The sequence below is a fragment of the Arachis stenosperma genome, chromosome 10, assembly GCF_014773155.1.
Source record: "Arachis stenosperma cultivar V10309 chromosome 10, arast.V10309.gnm1.PFL2, whole genome shotgun sequence".
In the NCBI taxonomy this organism is placed as follows: domain Eukaryota; kingdom Viridiplantae; phylum Streptophyta; class Magnoliopsida; order Fabales; family Fabaceae; genus Arachis; species Arachis stenosperma.
Window position 1 is genome coordinate 128,818,333 of NC_080386.1, and position 26,217 is coordinate 128,844,549.

The 26,217-nt window shown below is 29.4% G+C and overlaps 1 protein-coding gene and 1 long non-coding RNA gene across 10 annotated transcripts; one reads left to right on the forward strand and one right to left on the reverse strand.

Annotated features, from left to right (window-relative positions):
- The first annotated feature begins 381 nt into the window (after nt 1-381).
- On the forward strand, nt 382-2,091 carry LOC130955864 (uncharacterized). Its single transcript, XR_009076930.1, has 3 exons — nt 382-1,524; nt 1,641-1,792; nt 1,859-2,091. It is a non-coding gene; the product is annotated as an uncharacterized LOC130955864 (long non-coding RNA).
- On the reverse strand, nt 624-11,198 carry LOC130955862 (probable mediator of RNA polymerase II transcription subunit 26b). 9 transcript variants are annotated; one of them, XM_057882847.1, is made up of 11 exons: nt 10,886-11,198; nt 9,084-10,383; nt 8,080-8,688; nt 2,579-2,647; nt 2,279-2,361; nt 2,071-2,123; nt 1,869-1,984; nt 1,720-1,747; nt 1,179-1,624; nt 1,008-1,080; nt 624-900 (listed from the first exon to the last, which is right to left on the reverse strand). In XM_057882847.1, exons 3-11 carry the CDS (start codon nt 8,212-8,214, stop codon nt 824-826), a joined length of 1,080 nt encoding a protein of 359 aa, XP_057738830.1. In that variant the 5' UTR covers nt 8,215-8,688; nt 9,084-10,383; nt 10,886-11,198; the 3' UTR covers nt 624-823. The 9 variants fall into 9 exon arrangements, 3 of the variants coding, with proteins under 3 accessions (XP_057738830.1, XP_057738832.1, XP_057738831.1); XM_057882849.1 differs by lacking the exon at nt 8,080-8,688 and having other exon boundaries at nt 10,886-11,197; XM_057882848.1 differs by lacking the exons at nt 9,084-10,383; nt 10,886-11,198 and having other exon boundaries at nt 8,080-9,065.
- Nucleotides 11,199-26,217: the final 15,019 nt, after the last annotated feature.

The following is a 26,217-nucleotide window of genomic DNA, read 5'->3' on the forward strand; positions in this document are numbered from 1 at the left end:
AGTTTTGATTTTTTTTTTTGTATACTTAACATTATCGATTTTTTTTTATCTTATCATCATCACTATATATTTTTGTTTTTTTATGTTCATTTTAATTCTGTATTTTTTTCAATTTTCTGCAAAATTCTTTCTGCTTAGTTTTATTTTTATTCAAGTTTGTTCTTTTCTGTTCTTGTTGTATTCCAAATTTCCATGGAGTTTTCTTGAACTTGCAAATCAAAGTTGTTTTCCTTTCCTTGTTTATTTGTGGACTATACAAAGTTTGTAGCTTCTTTTTTTTCATTGATAAAGTAAAAACTTTGATGCATGTAAAACTGATACTCGCAAGAGGAATATATTTCACTTCCAGATATTAAATTTAAAACCATTCTAGATGTTTGCAATTGTTAAAGTTGTCATTGATTTCAATATATGTTCAATCATCTATGTTGTTAATTTGTCATGTACATGTTCTTGAATCCTTAATTTGATCATATTTTATTTTTCATCATGCATGTAGAATAAAATAAAATATCAAATTTGGTATAAAAATAAATTCTAAATAAACAAAAATAAAATAATATTTGAACTTCAAACGAGTGTCTTTGTAAAACTTACTTAAGGTTATGAAAATCGAACCGATCATTAGTACGCAGATTACTATCTATCTAACAAAATTCTGGAAACTATCTTACTTTAGCATAAATATGTGCCTATCAAGAATTTAAAACGCTAACATATAAGTTTGTTAAGATCATATCATATCAAGCATAAATGGTAGATTAAGCTTCCTGATTCAGTTATGGAATCCCAAGAACTAGTTTTGCCTTAACCATCAGTTTTTTCAGTCTTTTTTAGAGCTTCTGCTTGCATCTCTAGGAATAGGTTGTATATCCGGAATGTACTTTATGATCCTTCTCCCTGTTGAAATTGAAATTCACAATAAGGTATGAGAAAGCAAGATTTTGTAGTCATTGCTGGTTTCCAACTTAGAAAACAAAAAGGGACCATAAAAAAGAGGCACAAACTCTTTTCATGTGCTTGGTATCTCTGATGGAGTTTCTTCTTTGAGATTTCAAGTTTCTCATCCAAGTCTGATGCCTGTGGAAAGAAAATGACACATGGCTTTATGTAACATTAAAATTCCGTTTTCTGTTTTCGCTTCTTGTATAAAGAAAAAGACATAGTTGTGTTCTTACTTGGCATTTTAGAGCAGAATTTGACCTATCATGAGCTTTCTTCTTGTCATTCTTGTTCTGAGTCTTGATGTCATTCTCAAGTGAATTTGTTTTCTCATTTGGTTCCTTCAATGCAGACTTTTGGTGCTTTATGATAGGGAATGACTCTGATAACTCTTGCCTCAGTGGCAACTCCACTTTTCTGTTGTTTTCTGTTGTTGTGGATTTCCTCTGCCTTCCATGAATCATATCAACACCACTGCTGTTGTGTGAAGGTCTAAAATCTCTTGAATTGTTTGCAATGGTGATTTGTTGTTGCTTTCTTTTTCGGAGTTTGTTGCGGCGGATTGATGCTGATCCTTCATTGGTAGGTTGTTGCACTTCCATTTTATTCTTCTCTTGTGTTGTTGGAATCCTTCTTTTCTTGCTTTCATGAGGCTTTTCAGTTTCATTGCTAACTTTAGGATCTGTTTTTGCATAAAGAGAAGCACACAACCTTGTTAATGGATTTCAATTCAACCAGAATGGAGGGAAACCAATACTCTTAGGATTGTTGACTCACTTCCATCTTCATCTAGTTCCTCAAAAAACTTCAACCAGGAAAGAAAGCGGATCGTCGCGCCATCAGGAGAATAGTAAGAACAAAAAACAGAATTTTATTGTTTTCGCTTTAATGCTGACAAGCTTAAATAATTGTGCAGATTAACGTACGGTTAGAAGTTCTGATGGAGGCATGGTACACACTAAAGCTCCTTCATCCATTGGAGGAATAGGCAATGCATTTTCATCCAAAAGGGTGGAAGATTCAGGGCATTCACTACTCCTTTCTGTGTAAATTTGTGTAAACAAGGTAATCTTATAATCTAGCTAGTATCTAATGCAATTTAAGTGAGCTACTATTAATACCACTAACCTGAAAGTGCAGCATAATCAGCATCACAGTCCTTTATAATCCTCTTAAATATGCTGCAATGATATTTTATCAGATATAGTTTCATTTGAAAGAAACTACATTTCAACTATACTAAGAAAATCTTAGATAAGTCTTCATATAAGTCCTAATCATAGTTATCAAAACTCAGATAATAAGGTTACAAGGATAAAGGTGACATGACTCATACTTAGTAGTCTTCAATGCTGCTTCAGTAACCTTCCTTGACCAGTGATATTGAAGAACATTCACTGTAGGTCTAATATTTGTAGCCTGAAGAACACAAATTTTGAGAAATATAATGTTTTTTATGGAGAAGGGAAGGAAGTGAGAGATAAATGAAGTCATTATCTATTGCCATCATTGTTGGATATGAAAAATTTAGTATTAAGTGCTTCATAATCTGTTAAGAAAACTATTTAGTAGTATTGAATTGGAATTACTTGTAGAAATTTGTGCAATTATAAAAGCTAAATCTATGCATACTTACATGTATCTCTCCAACTGATTGAACAATCAATGACAGCACCCTTAACAAATTTACTATCTCTGTCTCTGTCTGTCAAAACAAAATCCATTCAAAATTTAGGACAAATTTATGATTGAAAGTAGACAAGCTTTTTAGAAGAACACTTCAAATTGTGATCATTGCATATATTAGCTATCCCATTGCAAAGTTTCGTCTCAAAAAATTCTAGTACTACCTCAGTTATGTTTGTTGTGGTTTTTGAAATGTATCACACAACTAAAAAGGGATAACTGAAAATAGAGGAAAGGAGTTTACTACTTACAAAAATTGTATAAATTTGGCTGTATTAAAATCTTATTTTTATTTTCTGTTTTTATTTTTCGTGTCATTCATTACACGAATTTCGCAAAATACATAAATAATGAGAAGGAAAAAAAAACTTTTTATTGTTATACTTTTTAGTAGAATTTGAACTTAGAATATACAAAAAATGAAATCAGACACAAAATCCATTTTGAGCATAACAATTTTTATTAATCTCAGCGCAATAAGTTATAATCACTAACCTCTTTGTGATGGTTGTAAAGTCTCTCCTTAATCTCCAAAATATGCCTAATATTATGGTACTCATCCTCAATCCTATTACCCAATTCCTCAGTTTCCTCAATGGTGTAGTTGCTAGTATTTTGGTTAAATCCAATTACCTTTGTATCCCCAACCTTATCATTATTATTCCCTCCATCAAGAAGCTTATTACTATTAGCACATTCAATTTTGTCACCCTTAACATTATTATTTGAGTAATGGTAGGTTTCACAGACTTGAAGAACAGAATAAAGTTTCTCCATAATCTTACTCCTTCGGTGCCTGAACATTTTGGGATAATCTAAAGCAGCCACATCAATTGCATTGTGGATTACATCAAAGATGCTACATTCTGCACCCTCAAAATATTTCTTCCACTCTTGATGGCTATCAGAATTCATGGGGACTAAACAAAATTAAATCTTTTCCAAGAAATAAATAAAAAAGAATTCACCTTAGGGAGATTCTGCTTCTGGGGTACTACAGATTGACACAGACATATAGATCAAAATCTACCACTGATATAATCCAAGGCATAACAATAAGACTATACCACAAATTAATAAAAGTGCAATAAGAGAACTATGATTAGGAAAATAGAGATTCACCATTTGGTGATTTTCATCTGATAATGCTCTTTTGGTATGTCTGGAGTGGATTCTGTGCTATTAATGACATTAAAGAGTTTTTCAATTCATTGACACAGGACACCGTTTATGGAAAAGTTACCATGTAGTGTGGCTTAAGGATAATATGGGAAAGATGTTTTTGAAGAATTTGAAGCTACATTTTCCATCGAATGACTCTCTTCATTCTAATTTCTAAGAGTGATCCTTCTTGTTCTGTATGTTTCCAAAACAAATATCACACTCTTGAAAAGGCTTCAAAGTTCAAACTTAACACTCGTGCGAGGGAACTAATTTTTGTCATAAAAAAAGTTTCATGTATTAAATGGATTTTTTTCTAAAATAAAATAAAAAAGTTTGCCGCACCGGCGAACTCTATAATTTTTACGGAGTTTGTCTAACCCGGCGAGCTTCACTTCAAATTCTAAATAAAATTGCTAACTCAAATTCTTAAACTTCATGACGGACAATGACAACCATTATCATCGTCTCTGGAGTACATAGGAATATACAAGAAAACACAGGAATAAGTCATATTTTTATTGGAAAGATAATGATTTTTTTATAATATTTTTTTATTTTATTTCAAAAAAAATCTCTGTATTAAATATTTAGTTGACTTCTATTTATTGTAATACTCTTTTTAAAATTCTTGATAAGGTTATTCTGCTAGCCCCTCTCAGTAATTACTTTTTTAGCCTTTGCTTTCTTTTTAAAAGTTAGGTTGCTTATTATTATTACTAGTGCATTAATATTAATCCACAATTTTATAAATTAAATATGAATAATAATAAATTTTATTTTAGTTAAAATGATAAACATGTTACACTAAAACTAAAAGATTATGGGTTCAACTCTTGGTGTTAATTTTTTTTATATAATAAATTGTATATGATAAAGGGTATTAAAAAAATTGTGCACTAAATCCCCTCCAATCCTTATTATTATTTATGTAATAGATTATTATTATTATTAATTGGGAATATTTATTAATTACATTGATAATACATATAACTTGCTCCTTTGTAACTTTTTTTTTTCTTTTTTAGAATATTTAAATGATTTTCTTTTTATTCTGACTTGAAGAAAAATGAATTTTATGTTAATTTTTAATAGGAATGCAATTGAAGTGTTATCATTAACGAGTGGTCTTATATCGATAAAATATTGACGTAAATAATAATAGTTCCTTTTGGGCTTTTCCTTCAAGTATATAGATTAAAATGAAACCTACGAATTAATCTAATGGAGTAAATGCATTTGTCATGTGAAGGATACCTTTCCTTTTTTTGTCATTTGTCTACAAAATCTTATTTGTATTTAAAATAGCTAAAATATTATTTTTAGAAATTTATTTTCCAAAGCAATTCTCATATATCATAAATGGCAAAGTCATAGCATTTTCTTTTTCTCAATAGATCTATAACACCAACAACCAAAACAAAAAAATAACCAATTAAAGTGGATACAAAATTTAACACAATCCTGCAATTGAACAAACACCTAGCAACCATCATTAGTGCTTTGCTAACTCGGAAAAATCTTAAACAAGGGTTGTTAACTTATTATATTGAATATAACTTGAGAATCCAATTAACCAAAAAGAATAGAGATTGCATGAATAAAGCCATGCCAGTAAAATACACTACCCAAAAAAACCTGATTTGGCGAAGCAACTATTTTTTTTTTTCGGCAAATTATGCCCATAGATTTAACACAAAAGGACAGACTTCAAATTATATCAGAGTTCAATTCCATCATCCTATTTACTATTTAGTAAACCACCAGCATCACCAGCTGAGATTAATCCAACTCTTTAGTAATAGAAATTTTCCAACTCTTTAGTAATAGAAATTTGATAACTAAAAAAAATGGACCGACCGTTCTGCTTGCAGGGCCTTAGGGTTTCAGGTGCAGGTGTAAAACTCACGGTCGCCACCACGGTGTATTTCATGGAGCTATGATGGAATGCGGCTGTCGAGGAACAAGCATCGCGTCCATTGCATTAGACAGAAAGAGGCTGTGAGGATTGTTAGATTGGTTGTTCGGGACAGCATTGAAGAGAAGATGCTGATGTTGCAAGAGAAGAGGGAAAGTAATTTTGTAGCCTGAAGTATAAAGATCTAAATTTCCTTATGTCCATAGAATGACTTCCCCTCTTCTCCTCATGCAATATCAGCATCTTTTCCTCAATGCTGTCCCGAACAACCAATCTAACAATCTTCACAGCCTCTTTCTGTCTATGGACATAAGGAAATTTAGATCTTTATACTTCAGGCTACAAAATGACTTCCCCTCTTTTCCTCCTGCAACATCAGCATTTTTTCCTCAATGCTGTCCCGAACAACCAATCTAACAATCCTCACGGCCTCTTTCTGTCTAATGCAATGGACGCGATCCATTGCCTGTTCCTTGACAGCCACATTCCACCATGGCTCCATGAAATACACCATGGTGGCGGCCGTGAGATTTACACCTGCACCTGAAACCCTAAGGCGCCTGCAAGCAGAACAGTGGTCCATTTTCTTTAGTGTCTTGAAATTGATCAATAACACCAGCCCTCTGTTCAGCCGTCTTCAAGCCATCAATGCGCAAAGTCTTGAAACAAGCCTCCTTCAAAGGCACTTCCAATAAAACTAACACCTTGCGATATTGTTAAAACACAACCGATTTTGCTGTTGGCTTCTGTTCTCTTGATTCTTTGAGAAATTTTATCAACGCAGATGTTTTGGAAGATAACTCTTCATCCGATGATGAGGATGAAGAGGTACTATCAGCTCTAGAAGGCTCGATTGGGGCTGAGAACAAGTCAGATTCGGATAGAGCTCTACGGCAAAGAGGACGAGGGGATCCGCTGGATTGTATAATTCTCAGAATACAGACTCGGCAGAAGATGTGACTACAGCGGGTGATAACGATGTTTGCTGAAGGAGAAGAACAAATTGGGCACTCATAAGCTTCACATTCTTGCAGCGTTTCAACTAACCTTCGCAACAACCGTGGGTTATTGGAAACATCTTATCAAAAACAGTATGGTTAGTAGAATATACTAAACGTCATGTTTACCTCTTCTTCACAGTTATCACAGAAAATAGATATTTCTATCTGAATCAACATACCAAGACATCATTCATATTGTGAAACCAGGAGCCGAACAGAACTATGTATATTCTTTAAAATGTTTTAAGGGAAAATAAAACGAATTCATCCATATTCCAAGATTCAAAACACTGAGCACTCTGGAATTTGATAAAAAGAAATTAATTGTACATCAGACACTAAATTATGTTGAACGTTCTGATTCTAATGCTGCACTAATCCAGAGAAGTGCCAGTAATTTTCGGGAATTATGACTCAGTCTAAAGTGGTAAGTTTGGTGTCTCTTTAAATTAAGGATCAAAAGTTCAGCATCATGCGTTAAAATTTTGTGAAAATCCTGACCATTTCATGAGAAGGATGTAAATTTACTGTAATAAAGTATGCGACGACCTTGAAGCAGTCACATGGAATTATGGAATAGAAAGAGAAAACATGAAAAACATTGATAAATTGAATATAGGAATCTACTAAGTCCAGTTTAGATAAATAACTTAAATAAGTTTTTTTTTGGAAGAAGAGCTAAAAGGACAAGGACTTTTATTAATAGCAGCTTATAAATAAGTTATTTTGTGTTTAGATTTTTAGTTATAAAAGTACTTATTTTAAAGTTGTAAAGTTTGGATAAATAAATCAAAAAATACAATTTTTTTACACAAAAAAGTTGATATTAAAATAACGATGATAATAAATATTTTTTAATATTAAATTTTGATTTTACATAATCTAATCACTAAGATTACAATCGATTAGGCAATTGATTTTTTATTTGTTCTCTTATTATTTCCATTTTGCTAGGGCTTTCACATTCGATTCTTCTCACGTAATATCACTAGAAACTGGTTCTTCTACTTCACCTCACCCATAAATTATAATTCACAATAATCTTGATGGCAATGCCAAAGAAATTAGTGTGTAGTTAGTGTTTGCTGTTTTATTGTGTATGATATGGTACGTGAAAATAAAAAAACAAATATAAGATGTGTGTCAATATATATTTTGTTGCTGTTTTTTTTTTTTTACTCCTATTAGAACTCCCTCTTCCTTTATTGGGGTCAAGAACCTGCTATAACTAACTATAAAAATAATAACAAGCTATATAAAAATAAAATCACATGTGAAAAAATAAAATTAAAACTGAGATTTCATACCAGGCACAATGTTAAATACAAATTTAATAATAAAAATAGAGTGGCAACATGATAGAAAAAATACCTTAAAGAAATATATGCAGTAGGTGGATGGAACATTGTCTAAAAATAGTGGTAGAAGGCCAGTGCTTCTAGCAGATAGAACCTTGCACAAAAATGGTGGTAGAAGGCCAGTATTTACAGCAAAAACAGAAAACATTTTATACGGGATAGAATGACTTATGGAGCAAAAAGGTGTGAATTAACTTTTCGAGAAGTTAAAAGCTTTTCTTTAAAATAGTTCCAAACACGCGTATTATGACTTTTCATAATTAAAAAAAAAAATAGCTCTGCTACTTCCCAAACGGGCTCTAAGTAAATATCTACCATCTACTGTGTGACAAGGAGAGTATATACCTTCAAGAGTTAAACAGAATGTGTTTCCAAGATCACTGGGACACGATGCTACATCAGCACAGACTTGGCAAAGATGCAAAATGGTACTTAGTACAGCAGGAAACTTAACTCTTTTGGTATCCTTCCTCATTAAAAGCATCACTTCACCTTTTATCTAATTATACACTTTCCATTCTTCTTCATTAAGTTCAACATATAGAGTCTCAATAGTTTTTGGTAGCATCCCTAACAATTCATTGTCTTTTGTTTTTCTTAACAAAATTGCCTTCATCAATACCTGATGAAACAAGTTGGTAAAACAATCTGAAAGACTGAAACCACTTATACAAGAAACAAAAACCCAAAACACCTGAGAACAATCAATGAAGTTCATTCAGCCCAAAGCCAGAGAACATTCAACACAACTACACAAAGAAATAAGAAAAATGGAAGGCAATATTTCACAGATTTGACCAAATTCTTCACAGCAATACAATCTTAACTCTTCAGTCTCAAGTAATGTGTGGAACAGGCTTAAAATACATGTTATAAACAAATAATGTGCTGAATTCAGCTTAGGCTCATGACTAATGTAATGAAACACAATGCAATAGAAAGCTTTGATCACAACAATGCAACACAATTCAGTGGTATCTGAATTCCAAAATATAAGAATTAAAGAAAGATTCATACCTCGAGGCGCTCGTGGCCGCTGTCGAGGCCTTGATTTATGGGACGCTGAATGAACCGGTTCCAACTTTCTCTATTGGAGAATGGTTCAAAATCCAGGAAACTCATGAATGCAAATGCGTCCACGTAGCCATCCTTGATGGGTGTGACGGTGACAGCTCACCTCCTCTTGGAATTGCGGTTCATCACCATTTGCCTTCGCCCGGCTCCTGAAAGTTTTATGCCCTCAACCTGATCCAAAATAATCCTATTCCAAACAATTCTCTTTTACTGGCGACTCGGCCCTTTGTTCTCCAAAGTCAGTGTAGCGTAAGTAGTGAGCGCCAAATTCTTAGCTATCAACTCCTCTGCCCTTTTGTTACCATATTAACTCAAATAAGACAGTGAATTTGGAAAAATGTGATCTTCTAATTGTGAAATCCAAGTCGACACCACCGACACTAGACACACAATCAGAATTGGACCATTACTTTTATCAAGCGCCACAAGAGAGAGAGCAAAGTAAGAGTCTTTCCGAGCCCCATTTCAGCAGCCAAGATCCCTCCCTTCCAAGGTTCTGGCTTTGCAGACCTACTTTGCTCGTCACAAGACCTTGGAAGGGAGGGATTGGAACGGAGCTCGGAAAGACTCTTACTTTGCTCTCTCTTGTGGCGCTTGATAAAGGTAATGGTCCAACTCTGACTGTGTGTCCGTGGTGTCGACTTGAATTTCACAATTGGAGGATCACATTTTTCCAGATTCATTGTCTTATTTGAGGTACTATGATAATAAAAGCGCAAGGACTGAGGAGTTGATGGCTAAGGATTTGGTGCTCACTACTTACGCTACACTGGCTTTGGAGAATTGCCGAAATACTCTCCCCTCTCATGGACCTTGGACCCCACCCTCCTCGAAGCCGTCGTCCCGGCGCGCACAGACAAACCCGGCCACTTAAGTATCACCTGCAAGATATTAATTTTTACCAGTCTCAATCTTTCCTCAACTAATTACCCCACTTGACAACGAATTTATGGAGCCTGCAACTAAGAAAACCACTGCATTTCCAGAGATCTCGAGAAGAAGTTGGCTGCTGATCGTAAAGCACTGGAGCCTCCCGAAAGCATTGTGAGGACGAGGCTTCTGCAGCACCAGAAGGAAGGACATTGGTGGCCCCTTGAAAGAGAGGAAAGCGTGGAGCTTCTGCCGTTTTTGATGGAAAAAGCAGGGGGGGTTTTGAACCTCTTAACAAAAAAACAGTAGGTGTGCAAAGCCCTTAGAACGGAGGGATCTTGGCTGATGAAACGGCGCTCGAATGCTCTAGTCACTGAAACAGTAACACCAATACATTATTAAACACCAGCACATTATTGAACAGCAACACCATTCAGCAAAGCAGTGATGACACTAAATTAAACACTGAATTGAATTTTAGAAATTAAACAGAGCATTAGCCAGGCAGAAATTCAAAAGTTTAAAACAACACTAAATTAAATAGAGCATTAGCAAGGCAGAAGAAGAACATTAGCAACACCATTCAACAAGGCAGTGATGACACTAAATTAAACACTGGATTAAATTTCAGAAATTAAACTGAGCATTAGCAAGGCAGAAATTAACCAGAGCATTAGCAAGGCAGAAATTAAAAAGTTCAAAACAACACTAAATTAAACAGAGCATTAGCAAGGAAGAAGAAGAAGAAGAAGAACAATAGCAACATTAGCAAAATTATTTGAGCAAAAATTTCAGAAATTAAAAGGAAGAAGAAGAACCAAGCATTCAGTAACCAGAGCAAAGTTAAAAGGAAGAAGCAAAGCACGGCCACTCACCTTCGACAGAGACACGGACGGCAACCGGCGAGAGACGAGACAACGCGACAGATGAGACGAAGGCAAATGGCAAGTTGCTCCACCTCCAAGCCACGAAGAGAGAAGCCAGTGGACGACGTGCCGAGCTACCTGGGTTCTGGACCTGGGGAAGAGGAAGAAGCGGAGACGCCGAAAACCGAGAACCTGGGGACGACGGTGGCAAGGGTTTTGCTTCAAAGGGCTCGTTCACGAATGAGGGGGGAGGTGGGGAGGGTTCCACGAGGGGAGTGATCGTCTCTGGTGAATAAAAAATTGAATGGTGTGCAGTGTTTAATCTAATTATTCATTATTCTCTTTCTTATTTATTTCTGGTCCCACTATTAAAATTAAAGGTAAAAGATTGCACTGTATTTTGTTAAGTGTTAAAAAAACTAGAGAAGATCTATTTCCTTCCGCGAGTGAAATGGGCGAACGGCTTAGGCTTCAGCTCCTTGCCTGTTTTTTTTTTTTTTTAAACACAAAATGGTGTCGTTTTCATATAACCGGTCGATTATCGGTTTAATCCAACTGACCGGTTTCCATCTAATTCAGCGGTTTTTAAATAGTTTTTTAATTAACGGTTATTAGTAATGGATTGGACTGTTTTTATTATCAATTTTCAGTTTAACTGTAGTTAAATCTCAATTTGGTTTTTGAGATTTGGTCTGATACTAAGAATGATCTTCACAATTTCATTGGTCCCAATTAAAACTCCTAAATTTAGAATTGTGGCTCCAGTTTGCCCTGCGATCATCTCCGTCATCGGAATGCTGATCTAGCACAATTGCATGACATTAGGGGTGGCAAAGCGGGTCGGCCCGCCCATCCCCGCCTAGGCCTGCCCTATAAAGGGGGCGGATCGGTCCGCCCCACCAACTAAAATGGATTCAAAATGCTAGCCCGCCTCGCTTTATGGCGGATTGGTGGGCTAGCCCGCTTGACTTTTTTTTGAAAAATAAAATTCATTAAAATTAACTAAAAAATATATAAATAATAGTCAAATTATAATATAATTTTTTTATTTTTTTATTTTTAACTTCAATAAAATTGTTTAAAATAATATTTGCCAATAGAATTATCTTTATTTTAAAAAATAAGTCACATAATTTGAGTATATATACAAAATTGTAAAATAAAATAAATAAAGTTAATAACTAAAAGAATAATAAAAAAATGAAAAAAAGTGTTTAAAAATTCTATAATTATTAATTTTATAATAGTAATCACTCTCTTATTTAATTAAAAAAAAGAAAAATAAAAGTCTTCGGCCTGGCGGACCGGCCCGCCCCGCCCGGCTAAAACCCGCCAATATGGCGGTGCGGGTTTGGCGAATTTTTTTAATTTGGCGGGTTTCAAATCCTAACCCGACCCGTCTTTTAGCGAATCGGCCCGACGGGCTCGACCCGTTTTGCCATCCCTACATGACATGGTAGACACTATTTAAATAACGGCGCATTAGTTTCGCACGCAAATCCTTTGGAAATCACGTAGTGTAAGGATTTTCTTGATGTTTGGCAACTTATGATCGTCGTAGTGGAAAGAAAGAGAGTTTTAACCCACAAAAAACTGAAACGACGTGGTTTCCAAAGAGTTTGGACGTGAAACCAATGCGCCGTCGTTTAAGTAGTGTCCATCATGTCATGCAATTGCATCAAATCAGTATTCTGGTGACGAAGATGTTCGGAGCAAGTTGGAGCCACAATGGCAAATTTTGGGATTTTAATTGGGACCAATAAAATTGTAAGGGTCATTTTAAACATCGGATTAAATTTTAAGAGGCAAATTGAGATTTAACTCGTTGAACTGATTCAACCGACTAGTCTGATCCAATTTTTAGAATCATAGTTTTATGTCCTCACATCTCAGCCATATCAAATTCTACCATAGTATACCGCTGAGGTTTGAGGGCATAAAACTTCAAGGAGCCGAGTGAAAGCAAATGGTGATGCACCTCAATTTCAAGAGAAGGTGAGTTGTCATCGTCACACCCATCAAAGCATTTGCCATGTGGCAAGTTATTTTTAAATTTTTTTTATAAAATATAAGAAGATTTGAATTTACGATTTTTAGGTGAATATAAAAAAATTATGTCGTTTAAATTATAGTTCGTTGATATTTTAAAATAAATAATTATATAAAATTATAATTAATTAAATAATTATATTAAATAATAAAATCATAATTAATTAATTAAATTTAAAAATTAACACGTACCCTAAACGAGGATTATTATGTGTTGGTGGTCTTCACAAAGTATTTGACCCGATGAACAACAAGTGTCTATATTTTTTTCTTTTCTTATTTCTTATTGAGTTTAGTTAACATGTAGATGTTGATATTATTACTAAACCATTTGTTCTTATTTATATCTTATTAGATCCCATCTCCCATATTGGGTCCCCACAGAGTTATGGATTATTTATGTTTAGAAATTAAAAATTCCAACATCATACGATTCATCTAAACATGCAATTGCATTTTATTCAACAAAAGTAGGCAATATAAGTGTATAATAATATTCCAAGTGTATAAAAACCTTCCTCTAGGTTTGAACAGATTGGTACAACCAACACATTCTCAAATTATTATTCTACACTTTTTTTTCTTCGTATTATTGCTCGTATAGAACACTATGAAAATGCCAAATATTATATATATATGAACAATGTTTGGTGTATATTAAAATTAATTATTGTGTTTTTATATATATACAAATCCTGAAATAATCTAACTCAAATTCAATCTCATAGTATAATCAAATTATAATCAAATATGTATGTTCCAAAATTATATTACAATGCAAACTTCATTTATAATCAAATAAGTTAAAGGTAACAATAAACTCAATGATAAAATTACGAAAGAATAAGAAAAGAAAAGTTGAAAATATATTTTATATTTTTTGATTGATTGTTGATCGATTGAATTGTAAATTATGAAGATAAAATTAAATATATATATATATATATATATATATATATATATATATATATATTATTGACTTATCAAAGATAAAAGCAAATAAAAATAAGATAAGAATAAATAAAGATAAAATAAAATAAAATAATAAAGGCTAAAATTGTAATTGAATTTATATATTCTGTTGGATTGAATTTGTGGGCCGCGAGACTTCTTTATTGTTGTCATGGGTTAAGATAGAAGAGTGGTTTAATATGCTCGCAAGCTGGAGGATGAAAGATGTCAAGAACACCAAACTTATTGAGATTAAGATGTAAGGGTTGAGAAGACAAAGGTTTGGTGAAGATGTCAACTAGCTGCCCAGAGGATGGAATGGGGAGAAGTCACTTCACCTTGAACTTTGTGACAATCAACATCTAAATGTTTGGTCCCTTTATGAAAAATCGAGTTAGTAGCAATATGAAGAGCACTATGATTATCACAATATAAAACTGGTGGGCGGATAGAAGAGATGCATAAAAATGGTAACACATTTAGTGTCCATTGAAATTCACAAGTTGTGTTGGTAATTGCACGATATTCTACATCAGTGGATGAGCAGGCAACTGTAATTTATTTCTTGGTCTTCCAAGAGACTAAAGACTACCTAAGAAGAAACAATAGCCTGATAAAGATCGTTGAGTGCCAGGATATCCGATTCAATCAGAGTTACTAAAATCGAGAAGCTGAATTTCTAATTCTCTTGGAAAGAAAAGTTTTTTGGCTGGACTTAGTTTTCAGATATCATAACACATGCTTGGCAGCTTGAATATGAGATTCAATAGGAAATGTCATAAATTGACTTAATTGTTGAGTAGTATACATGATGTCTGGTCAAATAGTGGTGAGATAGATAAGACGCCAACCAAACGGTAGAAAAATTTTGTCAGGAATTTTGTCTTGATATAGTCTTGTGGTACTATCCATTGGAACAGAGGTAGATTTAGCACCTAATAAACCAGAATCCTCCAAAAGATTAAGACAATATAGTCCTCTTGAGATCCTAAAATCCCTTCAACCTCCCGTCCCACTATAAATAATCAACCTTCCAATTTAGGTCAAAGCGATCTTCTTCGAATTGTCGAGCTGTCTCCCTGCTCTATTCTAGGTCAAGGAGAAAGGGCATGCCAGCAACTTCATCAGGAACCTCTTTAGGATCAACACTTTTCTATCATGACACTTTCTTCCAATAAAGGCACTCGTCCTTCAAACCAACTTTGACTTTTATCAAGTCCAACTACTCATTATCTTTGTTCTTTCAGTACCTTTTTTATTGTTAACAAATTTTCAAATCGATATTCATTCTTGAACACTTGGATTATTGATTCTAGTACCACAAATCACATTGCATCAAATTTGTCTTAGGTTCACTTATTACACACAAATTTTTCTTATTATTGTTCATTTACCAAGTGGTTCTCAAATTACTATTTCTTATAAAGATATTGTTCAATTTTTACCATCCTTAGTTCTTCATGATTTTCTTTATTTACCTCATTTTAACTATAATCTTATCTCTATCTCAAAAATTATTTCAGCACTCAAATGTGTACTCACTTTTTCATCTTCTTCTTGTACTTTACAGAGCAACAATTCGAGGATGATTGATTTAGGCAGAATGGGAGAGGAATTATATGTCCTTAAATCCAATTTCGGTAAAAATTCATTCACTACATATTCCATAAATTTCATCCAATCCTCACCCATTACACCTTTAAATATATGATACAAAGATTTAATCACTTATATAAATATTTTCCTTTTATTTTTATGCATCATAACGAGGCTTGTGACGTTTGTCATTTTTCTAAGCAAAAGAAACTTTTATTTTCTCAAAGTTTTAATAAAGTCAATGCAAGTTTTAATTTATTACATTTTGATATTTGGGTTCTGTTTCGACAAAATTCTATTCATAATCATAAATATTTTTTTTATTATTGTTGATGATTTTAGTCGCTTTACTTAGGTTATTTTATTAAAATCAAAAGGAGAAGTGTAAAATCATGTAAATAATTTTATTACTTTAGTTGAAATACAATTCAACTCTAAAGTCAAAGCTATTTGTTCCGATAATGGACCAGAATTTATTTTACATAATTTTTATGTTTCAAAAGGCATTATTCATCAATATAGTTGTGTTAAAACTCTTCAACAAAATAAAAGGGCAGAACGCAAGCATCAACATATTTTAAATATAGTTCATGCTCTTATGTTTCAATCTAATTTACCATCATCTTTTTGGTCGTATGTTATTAAACATGCTGTTTATTTAGATAATAGAGTTTCATCATCCACAATTAATTTTAAAACATCATTTGAGATTTTATTTAATCATCCACCAAATTATCATGACTTTAAAATTTTTGGATGCTTATATTTTGTTTCTACGCTAATGACAAACATATCAAAATTTGATCCAAGAGTCAAAAAGACTATGTTTATTGATTTTTAACATGGTTTTAAAGGATATATTATTTATGTTTTAAAAGATAAAAGAGTTGAGATTTCTAAAAATGTGTTTTTTTTATAAAATAATCTTGCCCTTAGCCACAAAAAATATCCAATTCTATACACTTAACTCAATATTGTCAAACACGCCTTATCAAAAACAAGATTCGGTTAGTCTTCCAGTTGGACCCTTACCTATACCCATTGATCTACTTTCATCCAATTCTTTCTTTTCTTCAAAAATCTCTCTTTTTTTCTCACTGCCGCGTCCTAACCAACTTGAATCCATGATTCCTAAATCAAGTCGTACAATCTCTCCTTTTTCTGCAATAGACACTAACCCATCATCACCTCTTCATCTTACGTCACCTTCTTTGTCATTGAGCAACTCTATTTTCGTCATTTTGGCCGATCTCACCGACTTTTAGCATATTATTCTGATACTATGATAAAATTATGAAAGAATAAGAAAAAAAAAAAAGAAAAATTGTAGTTCTAATGAAACGGTTTAATTATAAATTTATTTTACTATGTTTGAATTTATTGTCAAAGCTATTATAACAAAAAATAAAATAAAAGGAGTGAGTAAAAAATGTATTTGAAGAGAACAAGTGATCAAAACAAGTGAATTAAAATGTATACATTCGAATTTCGAATTTATTGTATAAGGAAAAAAATAGAAAAATATACTGAAGATAAATGTGACGATGATAAAAGAAAAAGAAAATAAGATTCAAAGAAATTTAGTGAGAGCAGTGAGAAATTTGATGGAGGTAAGACAAAGAGATTGAATTAAATGAATGAAAGAAAAGATTAAAGGGTGAAGACCTAGTGCAATGATGATTGAGTAAGTTGCGTGCATAAAAAATTTAGTATATAACTAATTTGGCCTATAAAAATATATATGGTAGCGGATTCTTGTGATGTATACATTCTTTATATACATTAATTACATCATAATGCTTGATATCTCAAAGATAATAATTATTGGATTTAGTTAATATGTATCTTATAAATTTAAAAAAATTATTAAAAATAAAAAATATTAATTTTTAATATATTTATTTTATATTTATTAAATAAAAATATTAAAAAATTTTATTAATAGTAAATTTGTTCTTAAGACACATGTTAATCAAACTTATAACATTTTATAACTAGTATTTTTTACTCGTAATAACATTATGAGAATATAAATCTTTTAAAATTATGTCAGTTTTGTCCTGATATTATAGATTATAGCATAAAAATTTATATAATTAAACTATTTTTACAAAAATATCGTAAGAGACAAAAGTCACAGTCAACTAAAAATATTAGGTAGCGTTTGGTGGAGAGACAGATACTGAAAGACTGAGACTGAGAGACAGAGACTGAAATAAGTTTTAGTATTCTGTTTGGTGTCAAATAAGAGACAAAAATTGAAACAAGAATAAATTTCTAATTTAATTTGCACAAAGAATAAAATTGAAATTAATTAATTAAAATGAGAGTATTTTAGGTATAAAATGTTATTAAAGTTTCAGTCTCTGTTTCTAAAAATATCAGTCCCCTGTGTCCCTACATTTTGGAGGCACTGAAATACTGAAATTTTAGAGACAGAGACAAAAATTTTAGTACCAGTCTCTGAGCCAACAAACATGATAATGTGTCTCAGTCTCTTAGTCTCTGTCCCAGTACTGCAAAACAAACGCTACCTTAGAGTTTTCGTAGATAAAAAAAAATCAAATAATAAAATTTGTAGTTATTATCTTTATGTGAAAGGGTTTACTTTTTTTACTAATAATTAATTTTAATATTCGTTATCTAAAATTTAAAAGAATTTAACGTGTATATTTTTATATTTTATTAGGTGTTAAATGTGATTCACAAATAAAAATAATTAATTTTTATGCTTGCTATTTAAAATAATATTTTTCTTTATGTATATAAAAATATAATTAGATATTAATATAAAAAATTATATTAATATTTATAAAATTAACTCAAAATTATTTTTTTAATAAAATAATTGAATTTTGATTCTAACTTTAATCACAACATTAGTATTTTTTCTAAATTATATGTAATAAATATTTAAAAGAAGATAAGTAGAATATAGAATAAAAAAAATAAACAGTAAAATTTTAAAATTAAATAAAAAATATGTATATAATAATATTTTTTATTTGAATTATATTATGTTGTTAATTTTTTTTTGTATAACAGAAAAGTAGAAAAAAATAAAAAATGAGAGAAAAGAGAGAGAAAGATAAAAAAGAAGAATGAGAGAGAGAGTTTGTTAATTTTGGATAAAAAATTATTTTAATTATAATAAAAAAGTATTGGATGACATATTTTGCTTTGTCAAAATACTAATATAAAATATAAAGTATAAATTATATATAAAGTGGGAATGATAGAGAGAACTAGAAAAAGAGAGAGATATAAATAAGAGAATGTAAGGAGAAAATTTGCTAATTTTGGAAGAAAATATTTTTTTTTTCAATCTTAATAAGAGAGTGTCATGTGACACATTTTGGTTATTAAATTAGTTAGTAATATATGAATATAATATATAATATAGCTATAGCTAAAGTTTATTTTTAATTTAATTTGCATACAATTAGAGAATGTTATATTGTATATTTTGATTATCAAATTTATAATTAATTATTGATAATGATATACAAGAGGGATAGAGTGAGTGAAGAAATGAGAGAGAGATAAAAGGAGAGAGAGGAGGAAAAAAATTCTTTAATTTTAGAAGAAAATATTTGATTTCAATTACAATGAGAGAATGTCACGTAACATATTTTTGTTATAAAATTAGTAATACTAGTATATGTTCCCGTACCTTGTACGGAATAATTCATAAAATTATATAAAAAATTTTATTAAAAAAATAAATTAAATATATAATAATTATTATTATAAATATTTCACAAAGTCATAATTAAAAATCAAATTCTTGGAATTTTTTATATTAAAATATTAAAATAATTAGTATTTGTCTTAATCAATTTGAGTTTGTTGAGTGGTCATCTCATTTGTCCGCTTAAACAATTATTAGGAATTAGAATCTCGCTTTGTGTGTGTAGCAATTCATTAACTAGCAGTAGACCCTTAATAAATGGAGCATCAATACGTGATTAGACTTTGCAGGAATACCCGAATACGCGGGTATCTGACCCATCCATACCCAGTTGGGGGGGGGGATAATAGCTTGATACAAGTCGGGGTAGATTTTGCTCGGGACATGACATAGTCGAATTTAGGGTGTACCCCAGATATATACATAAAAATACTTTTTACGAATTAGAATTTGCATCACATCACAGATTTAGTGATTTACAGACCCAACCATCCAAATTCAAAGTCTTCTTCTTCTCGGCTTCACAAAAAATCTCATAGCTCTTATCAATGTGGTTGCTGAGCCCATCGCCATCTACCCCTTCACCCTTCACCCTTCACAACCCCATCTTTCTTCAACAGCTCATGTTGCTATCGCTGCTTATTCCGTTACCGTCGCTATTGAGTATGTCCTCTCTCTCTCTCTCTCTCTCTCTCTCTCTCTCTCACTCACTCTCTCTCTTTCTGTGTGTGTGAGTCTATTAGGTTCTTCTCTTCTTCTTCTTCTACAGACTCATCACTTAGTCATCGTCGCTATGAGTCCGGACATTGTCGTTGCAATTTTATGCAAGTCTGTCACTGAATAGAATATAATTTTTATTCAAGTTAGACCAATTGAAAATATGCATGCATGAGATCATTTTTGCATGTAATTTCTTAATTTTATCATCCAAATTTGATCTATGTGGTTGAGTATTTTAGTATAGCGATCATCATGGTTTCGTTACGACACTAATGTGATAAAAGTTACGATAATTTCATAACTAAATAATATACAAGACAAACCAGATTATTAAAATAACTAGGAAAATAACATTTAGATGTGCGCATAAAGTTTATAAGATGTGATTATCTCAGGAAAATATATATGTATAGTCCAAGTAGAAAATTATTATTTCTTAATATATTTATGGGCACTACATATATTAATTATTTAATTATAATTACAATTTAAATAATTTCACATTAAATAACTTATATAACAGTGATCTCATTTATTGTCATAAATGTTGAATTAAATAAGTCATTATTATTTTTTATTTAGATAAATGAGATTAAAACTACAGATTCTATTTTATTTGTATTTTAGGGTTTAATGAGTACCACATTCAAATATAAATAATAACTTCAAAATTTTGGTCCCCAACACATCAAACTTGCCTCTGTAGTTTTTTTTTTCCACAGTGGAGTTGCGATTCAGCCCTATCATGGATACAGAAGGTTTTCGTTGACGAAGATAAAAAAAACCACAAGAGCCAGGCTCTCTGATCTCAGTCATGCTCTCGAATGAAGGGACGCTTCCGCTCTCTCAGTTATATTTTTTAATGATTTAACATGGATGATCTCGAGGTTGAGAAATACTAAAATTTTCAGATAAAATAAAATTTTTATTCAATCAAATGATGATAAATAATTTTATTGAATTAAATTATATTAATGTGATTATTGAATGATAAAGAATGTTAGAAAAATAAATAAATAATATTTTAAGAGTATAAAAATATTAAATTGTCATTTCAATTTACTTTTTCAATCAACGAGAATAAATCTCTTGAATTAATTAATTTTTTTTAAAATATATACCTGAAATTATTTTATTTATTCAAAAATTTTTTAAATATATAATGGTTCAATTAGAGGTTGACTATTGAAAATTGAATATAATATTTTTAAATTTGTATTTTCAATAAAAAGATGTACTTAATTCTATCCATCATAAATAACTCTATATTCACTATTATTTATTTATCTAAATAATTCTAACATTGATATATAGAATATTGTTTTTAGATAGAAAAAATTTAAAATATATTTATTATATTTCAAAAATTAATATTCACATTTAACTTAGAATTTCAACAAATATGACAAAAAATATTATATTTTTTAGTTAAAAAAGCAAAGTATCTATAAATATATTTTTGTGCTTTATCTTGAGATTTTTTAAAAAAATTTGACAAGTTAATGAAATCAAATCATATTTTTATAACATATATAAGAATGTATATTACACATAAATAAAAAATATTAGGTGTAATAAGAACAATACATAAATTAAAGTAAAATTTAGAAAAATAAAAACCAATAAAATATTGAAAGAAAGAAATATAAATAGAAGAGAAACAAAATTATTAAACGGAAGAGAAATAATTTAATAAATTTTATGTGTATATAAAAGAGGAATAAAAAGTAGCACCTGTCATCGATGTCAGAATGGTTCTAAATACATTCTTCATTGTCTTCGGGAGTGTCCTAGTACCAAAGAGGTCTGGAACCTTTTAGACCTGTATTCAGATAACTCGAATTTACATGATTGGCTCTACAGAGGTGCAAAGAGTGGAGATGTTTTTCTTTTCTTTTCGACCATCTGGTAGATTTGGAGAAGCAGGAATCAGGACTTATTTAGTATAGATGATTCATGGAGTGCTAGTAAAGTAGTGAGTTTGATTCGTAGTTCAGTAACGGAGTTTCACACTATTTTTGCTATGCATCAATCTTTGTCTCCTCCTTCACTTTGTTTGCATTGGGTTCCACCTCCATTTCATTCTGTTAAATTGAGTTGTGATGCTAGTTGGCTTGCTCCTTTTGGCTATGCTGGTTTTAGTTGTATCATTCGCAATCCTGATGGATGTTGGTTGAAAGGTTGCATTGGAAAAGTCAAAGTGTGCAGTGTTCTTTTTGCTGAATTGTATGCAATTTGGAGAGGTTTACTTCTTGCTTGGGAGAGTGGATTTCGTGACATTATTTGTGAAACAGACTGTTTAAAAGCTCTTTTCTTGGTAAACCAAAGAATACTTGGTAAGGATATTTCGGAATGAGATTTGGCAAAGCATATACAAGAGGTTATGAATTGAAATTGGAGAGTCTCTATTCTTTTAGTTCAGAGGACTGCAAATAGTGTTGCAGATTGTATGGCTAAAGCAGTTGCTTCTAGCGCAGACATTCACTCGAATTGGAGCCAAGCATGGAGTGAGCTTCAACATCTAATAGATTTAGATATGACCCTAGCCAATTAATTTGGTTTTGTCTCTTTTTTTCTCTCTTTTCTATTTAGTCACAAAAAAAAGAGGAATAAAAAGAAAATATACGGTACCTTATTTAATTTAACAAGATTTATGAAAATAAATATATAGAATAAGAGAATAAAAAATAATAATAAAACTAAATATCTGAATTAATATCAAAAATAAAAATAATAAAATAATGATAATTCATCATAATCTTAATCTTTTAATATAATTAATTATAATTAAATAATCAAATAAATTGAATATAAATATGTCTAATCTAATCGTATAAAAAAATAGTAGATTTTTTACAATTAGACATATTATATATATATATATAATAAAATGTTATTTTAAAATAAAATTATTATTATTAATGGCATATGAATATTAAAATAATAAAATTATATTAATGCATTAATTGAAATGTATTATTAGAATAAAAAATTACAAGAATTAAAATAACTGAAATTTATTAACTTTAATTAGTTAAATTAGTATAAAATAAGAAAGAGATTAATCAGGTTAAATAAATTAAAAAATATTACTGAGCAAAGCAAATATTAAAATAATTATATTATTAATTAAAATATCTTAATTCAATCGATTCAAATTTTTATTTAAAATAGATAATCAAAGATTACCAATAAATAAAAATAAATGGAATATAATAAAAAATAATTTTAATAATATAAATAATTAAATTAAATTATTATATATAATTTTTACTTTTTACCTTATCATAATTGAAGTTAACGTTAATAGTAAAAAACTAATTTTAAATAATCTCAATTTGTATTTTACAACATAATTAAAGCACAATCTATAATTTTTTATTTTGTGATTAACCAATATTTTTTAAAGTTTTTGATTAAATCTACTGTATTTTATGATTGACAAATTTTCTCTATAAAACACAAATTTGTGATGAATTATTACGATCATAATTAATTAATAAAATCAAGAAAAATTATAAAAAAATCAAATAAAAGATAAAAAATAGAGTAAAAAATTATTTTGAAACTAAAAATTTGTTAATTATGCTAAAAATGTTAAATATTTGTATCTTATTATATAATCAATTTTATTACTCACTTCAATTTTATTATCTCTTTGTATCTAAAAAAAGTATATAATATCACACTTATTTAAAAAAAAAACTCTTTAAATATATGGTATAATATTTAATTTAAGAATAATAAGATAAAAAATATCTAGATTTTTATAATAATATTTAAAATTTTAAATGATGATAATACAAAGAGTTTAAATCTACCAAATAAATCTAGATTTCAATTTAATAATTGTCCTTTGCACATCTTATTTAAATTTAAATTTTAAAATTTAATTTGTATGTTTTTTTTCTCCTAATATATATTATTTTTGACAAAAAAAATCTATTAGACCAAAAAAATATTCTATCAAAGAATTATTATATGAAGATTTATAATTAGAGAAGAAAATAATAATAAAAGCATTAATAATAATAAAGAATAAGAAATGAAGCCACCATATGAAAGAATGTTAAAAAAAAAATAAAATTTATATTAATAATAATAATACTGAGAAATGATATTGTTGTTTTAGGTTTTTACCCTTTGTCTTTGGCTATCGGCTTTTTTTCTCTTTCTTTGCTTTTTTTTTTTAATTATCAAGTGATAAAAAATTAAAGAACAAATTCAAGAAAACAAAAATAGCAAAATCAATTGTAATTATACAAATCAAAATACATAAGAGAAAAATAGACTATTATATGATAAAATTAACATGAGTATATTTCATCATTAAATAAACAAAGTTAACGCAAAATAAAATTATACGTAAAGATTAAAAAAACAAAGAAAAAAGAATTAAAATATCCAAAATGATAAAAAAATTATTTTTATAATTTTATTCTGTCAAATTTATAAATATATAGAAGACTATAAAATAATGAAGTTTTAACTAAATTAATTTATATTTATTATATTCAATTAATTGATATATAAAATATTAAATTATGTGATACTTAAATATTTAATTAAATTAATTAATTGATATAATTAATTTATTATAATAAATTATATTTAATGAGTTAAAAAAATAAATTAAAAAATACTCTAAAAATATACTATGTCAATTTTATTATTAAGTATAAAAATTTAATTTTTATATAGATAAAATAGATATAATAGATAATAGATTCATACATAAACACACACCATTAATTAGAATAATATAACCTCATTCAAGCATATCTCAATATCTATTTACTTTTCACATAACATAATTCATATATACATTAAATAATTACACAGCAACATTGAATACATATGGTATAGAAATTGGGAGCAGTGAGCACATTTAATAATTGTGGGGCTGCCGCCGTTCAAGAAGATGGCAAGTCAGGCCAACCAACTTAAATAAGGAAGATGGATCTAAATTCTAAAATCACCAGCTAGTTTTATTTATTTTTTAATACGTGGCAATAAATTATTTATTTTATTATTCGCAGGAATTTTGATAACCACCTAAATTATGTGGACTTTTTAACCTGGTGCTAAGACATACACTAATTTACTCTCTTTTTCTTTGAGTCTTTGACCTGTAACCTCCTAATAAAATTCCTTAATTATATTCATCAAAAGTCTATTTCTCCTCACATGAGAAAAATATGGAGCCATGCACATAAAAAAATCTAATGCTGTCTAAATCACATGAATCCCATACCCTTTTTTTTCTTGGTAAGTACATATTAAAATTATTATTAATATAAATGTTTAATCTTTTTTATTTAATAAAAACATATTAAATACATTGAAAATATTTTTTATATAATTTTTTAATTTATAATTTTATTATATATTCTTAAGATACATATTAATTAAATCTTATTACATAGTTATTGAATCCGGTTTGATTCTCAGGTTAAAAATTCAGTCACCCGTAATTAATTTGGATTGAGTCATAATTTAAATCGACCAAATAATTAATTCAGTTAAATTTAGTAAAACCTGATAAAATCTGGTTAAACTAAAAAAAGATATTATTTTCTATACATAATATTTTTTATTAAATGTAATACATAAATAAAATTAAATTATATTTACTAGTTTACCAAATTAAAAAATAATATTTTATTAATTATACTATATTTTCTATTTCTAAATTATTATTTTTATTTTTTATAAATACTTAAAGAGTATAATAGATATAAAATTATAGATACTTACAAAGTATAATAAATATAAATTAATTGATAAGTTATTAACATTTAAAAATAATATTTAATTTAATGTAAAATAAACTAAAAAAAAAAGACATTTTTATGAAAATAAGAAAATAAAATAAAATTTATATAATTATTTAATTATGGGAGAATCAATCAATTTAATATATGATTTAACGGTTAAATTAATAATTCGACAATCCAATAGTGTGACCAGTTTCATTACGGAAATAGATTTTTTCGATGAAAAAAATACCTGAGAGAATAAAGTGTGATATTTTATCTTTAATTCTTTAAGTGGAATCAAAATTAAATAAAAAAACAATAAAAAATTAGATTAAATACTGAATAACATCCATTTTTTTTTTTACTAAAAAAAATCCACTCCCGTTTGATTACTAATTTGATTCGGACAACTATATATATATAGCTTCATAACGTATTTACCTATGTATGAATATATCGTTCCCCATCTTCAATAAATATTTTATGCGTAGATGACTAGATGTCTTTATAGTAAATAGTAGTAATTAATTAAATAAAGGATAATAAGACTTTGTAAATGCCTCAAGCAGTGTTGT

What these genes read in the sequence shown, in the direction of transcription:
- LOC130955862 (XM_057882847.1), bottom strand. Translation starts at nt 8,214, where the DNA reads ATGTTTTCTGTTTTTGCTGTAAATACTGGCCTTCTACCACCATTTTTG. An exon ending in AATCAGTTGGAGAGATACAT is followed by an intron (nt 2,362 to 2,578) that starts GTAAGTATGCAT and finishes TGTGTTCTTCAG; the next exon opens with GCTACAAATATTAGACCTAC. An exon ending in ATTCTGCTCTAAAATGCCAA is followed by an intron (nt 1,081 to 1,178) that starts GTAAGAACACAA and finishes TTCTTTCCACAG; the next exon opens with GCATCAGACTTGGATGAGAA.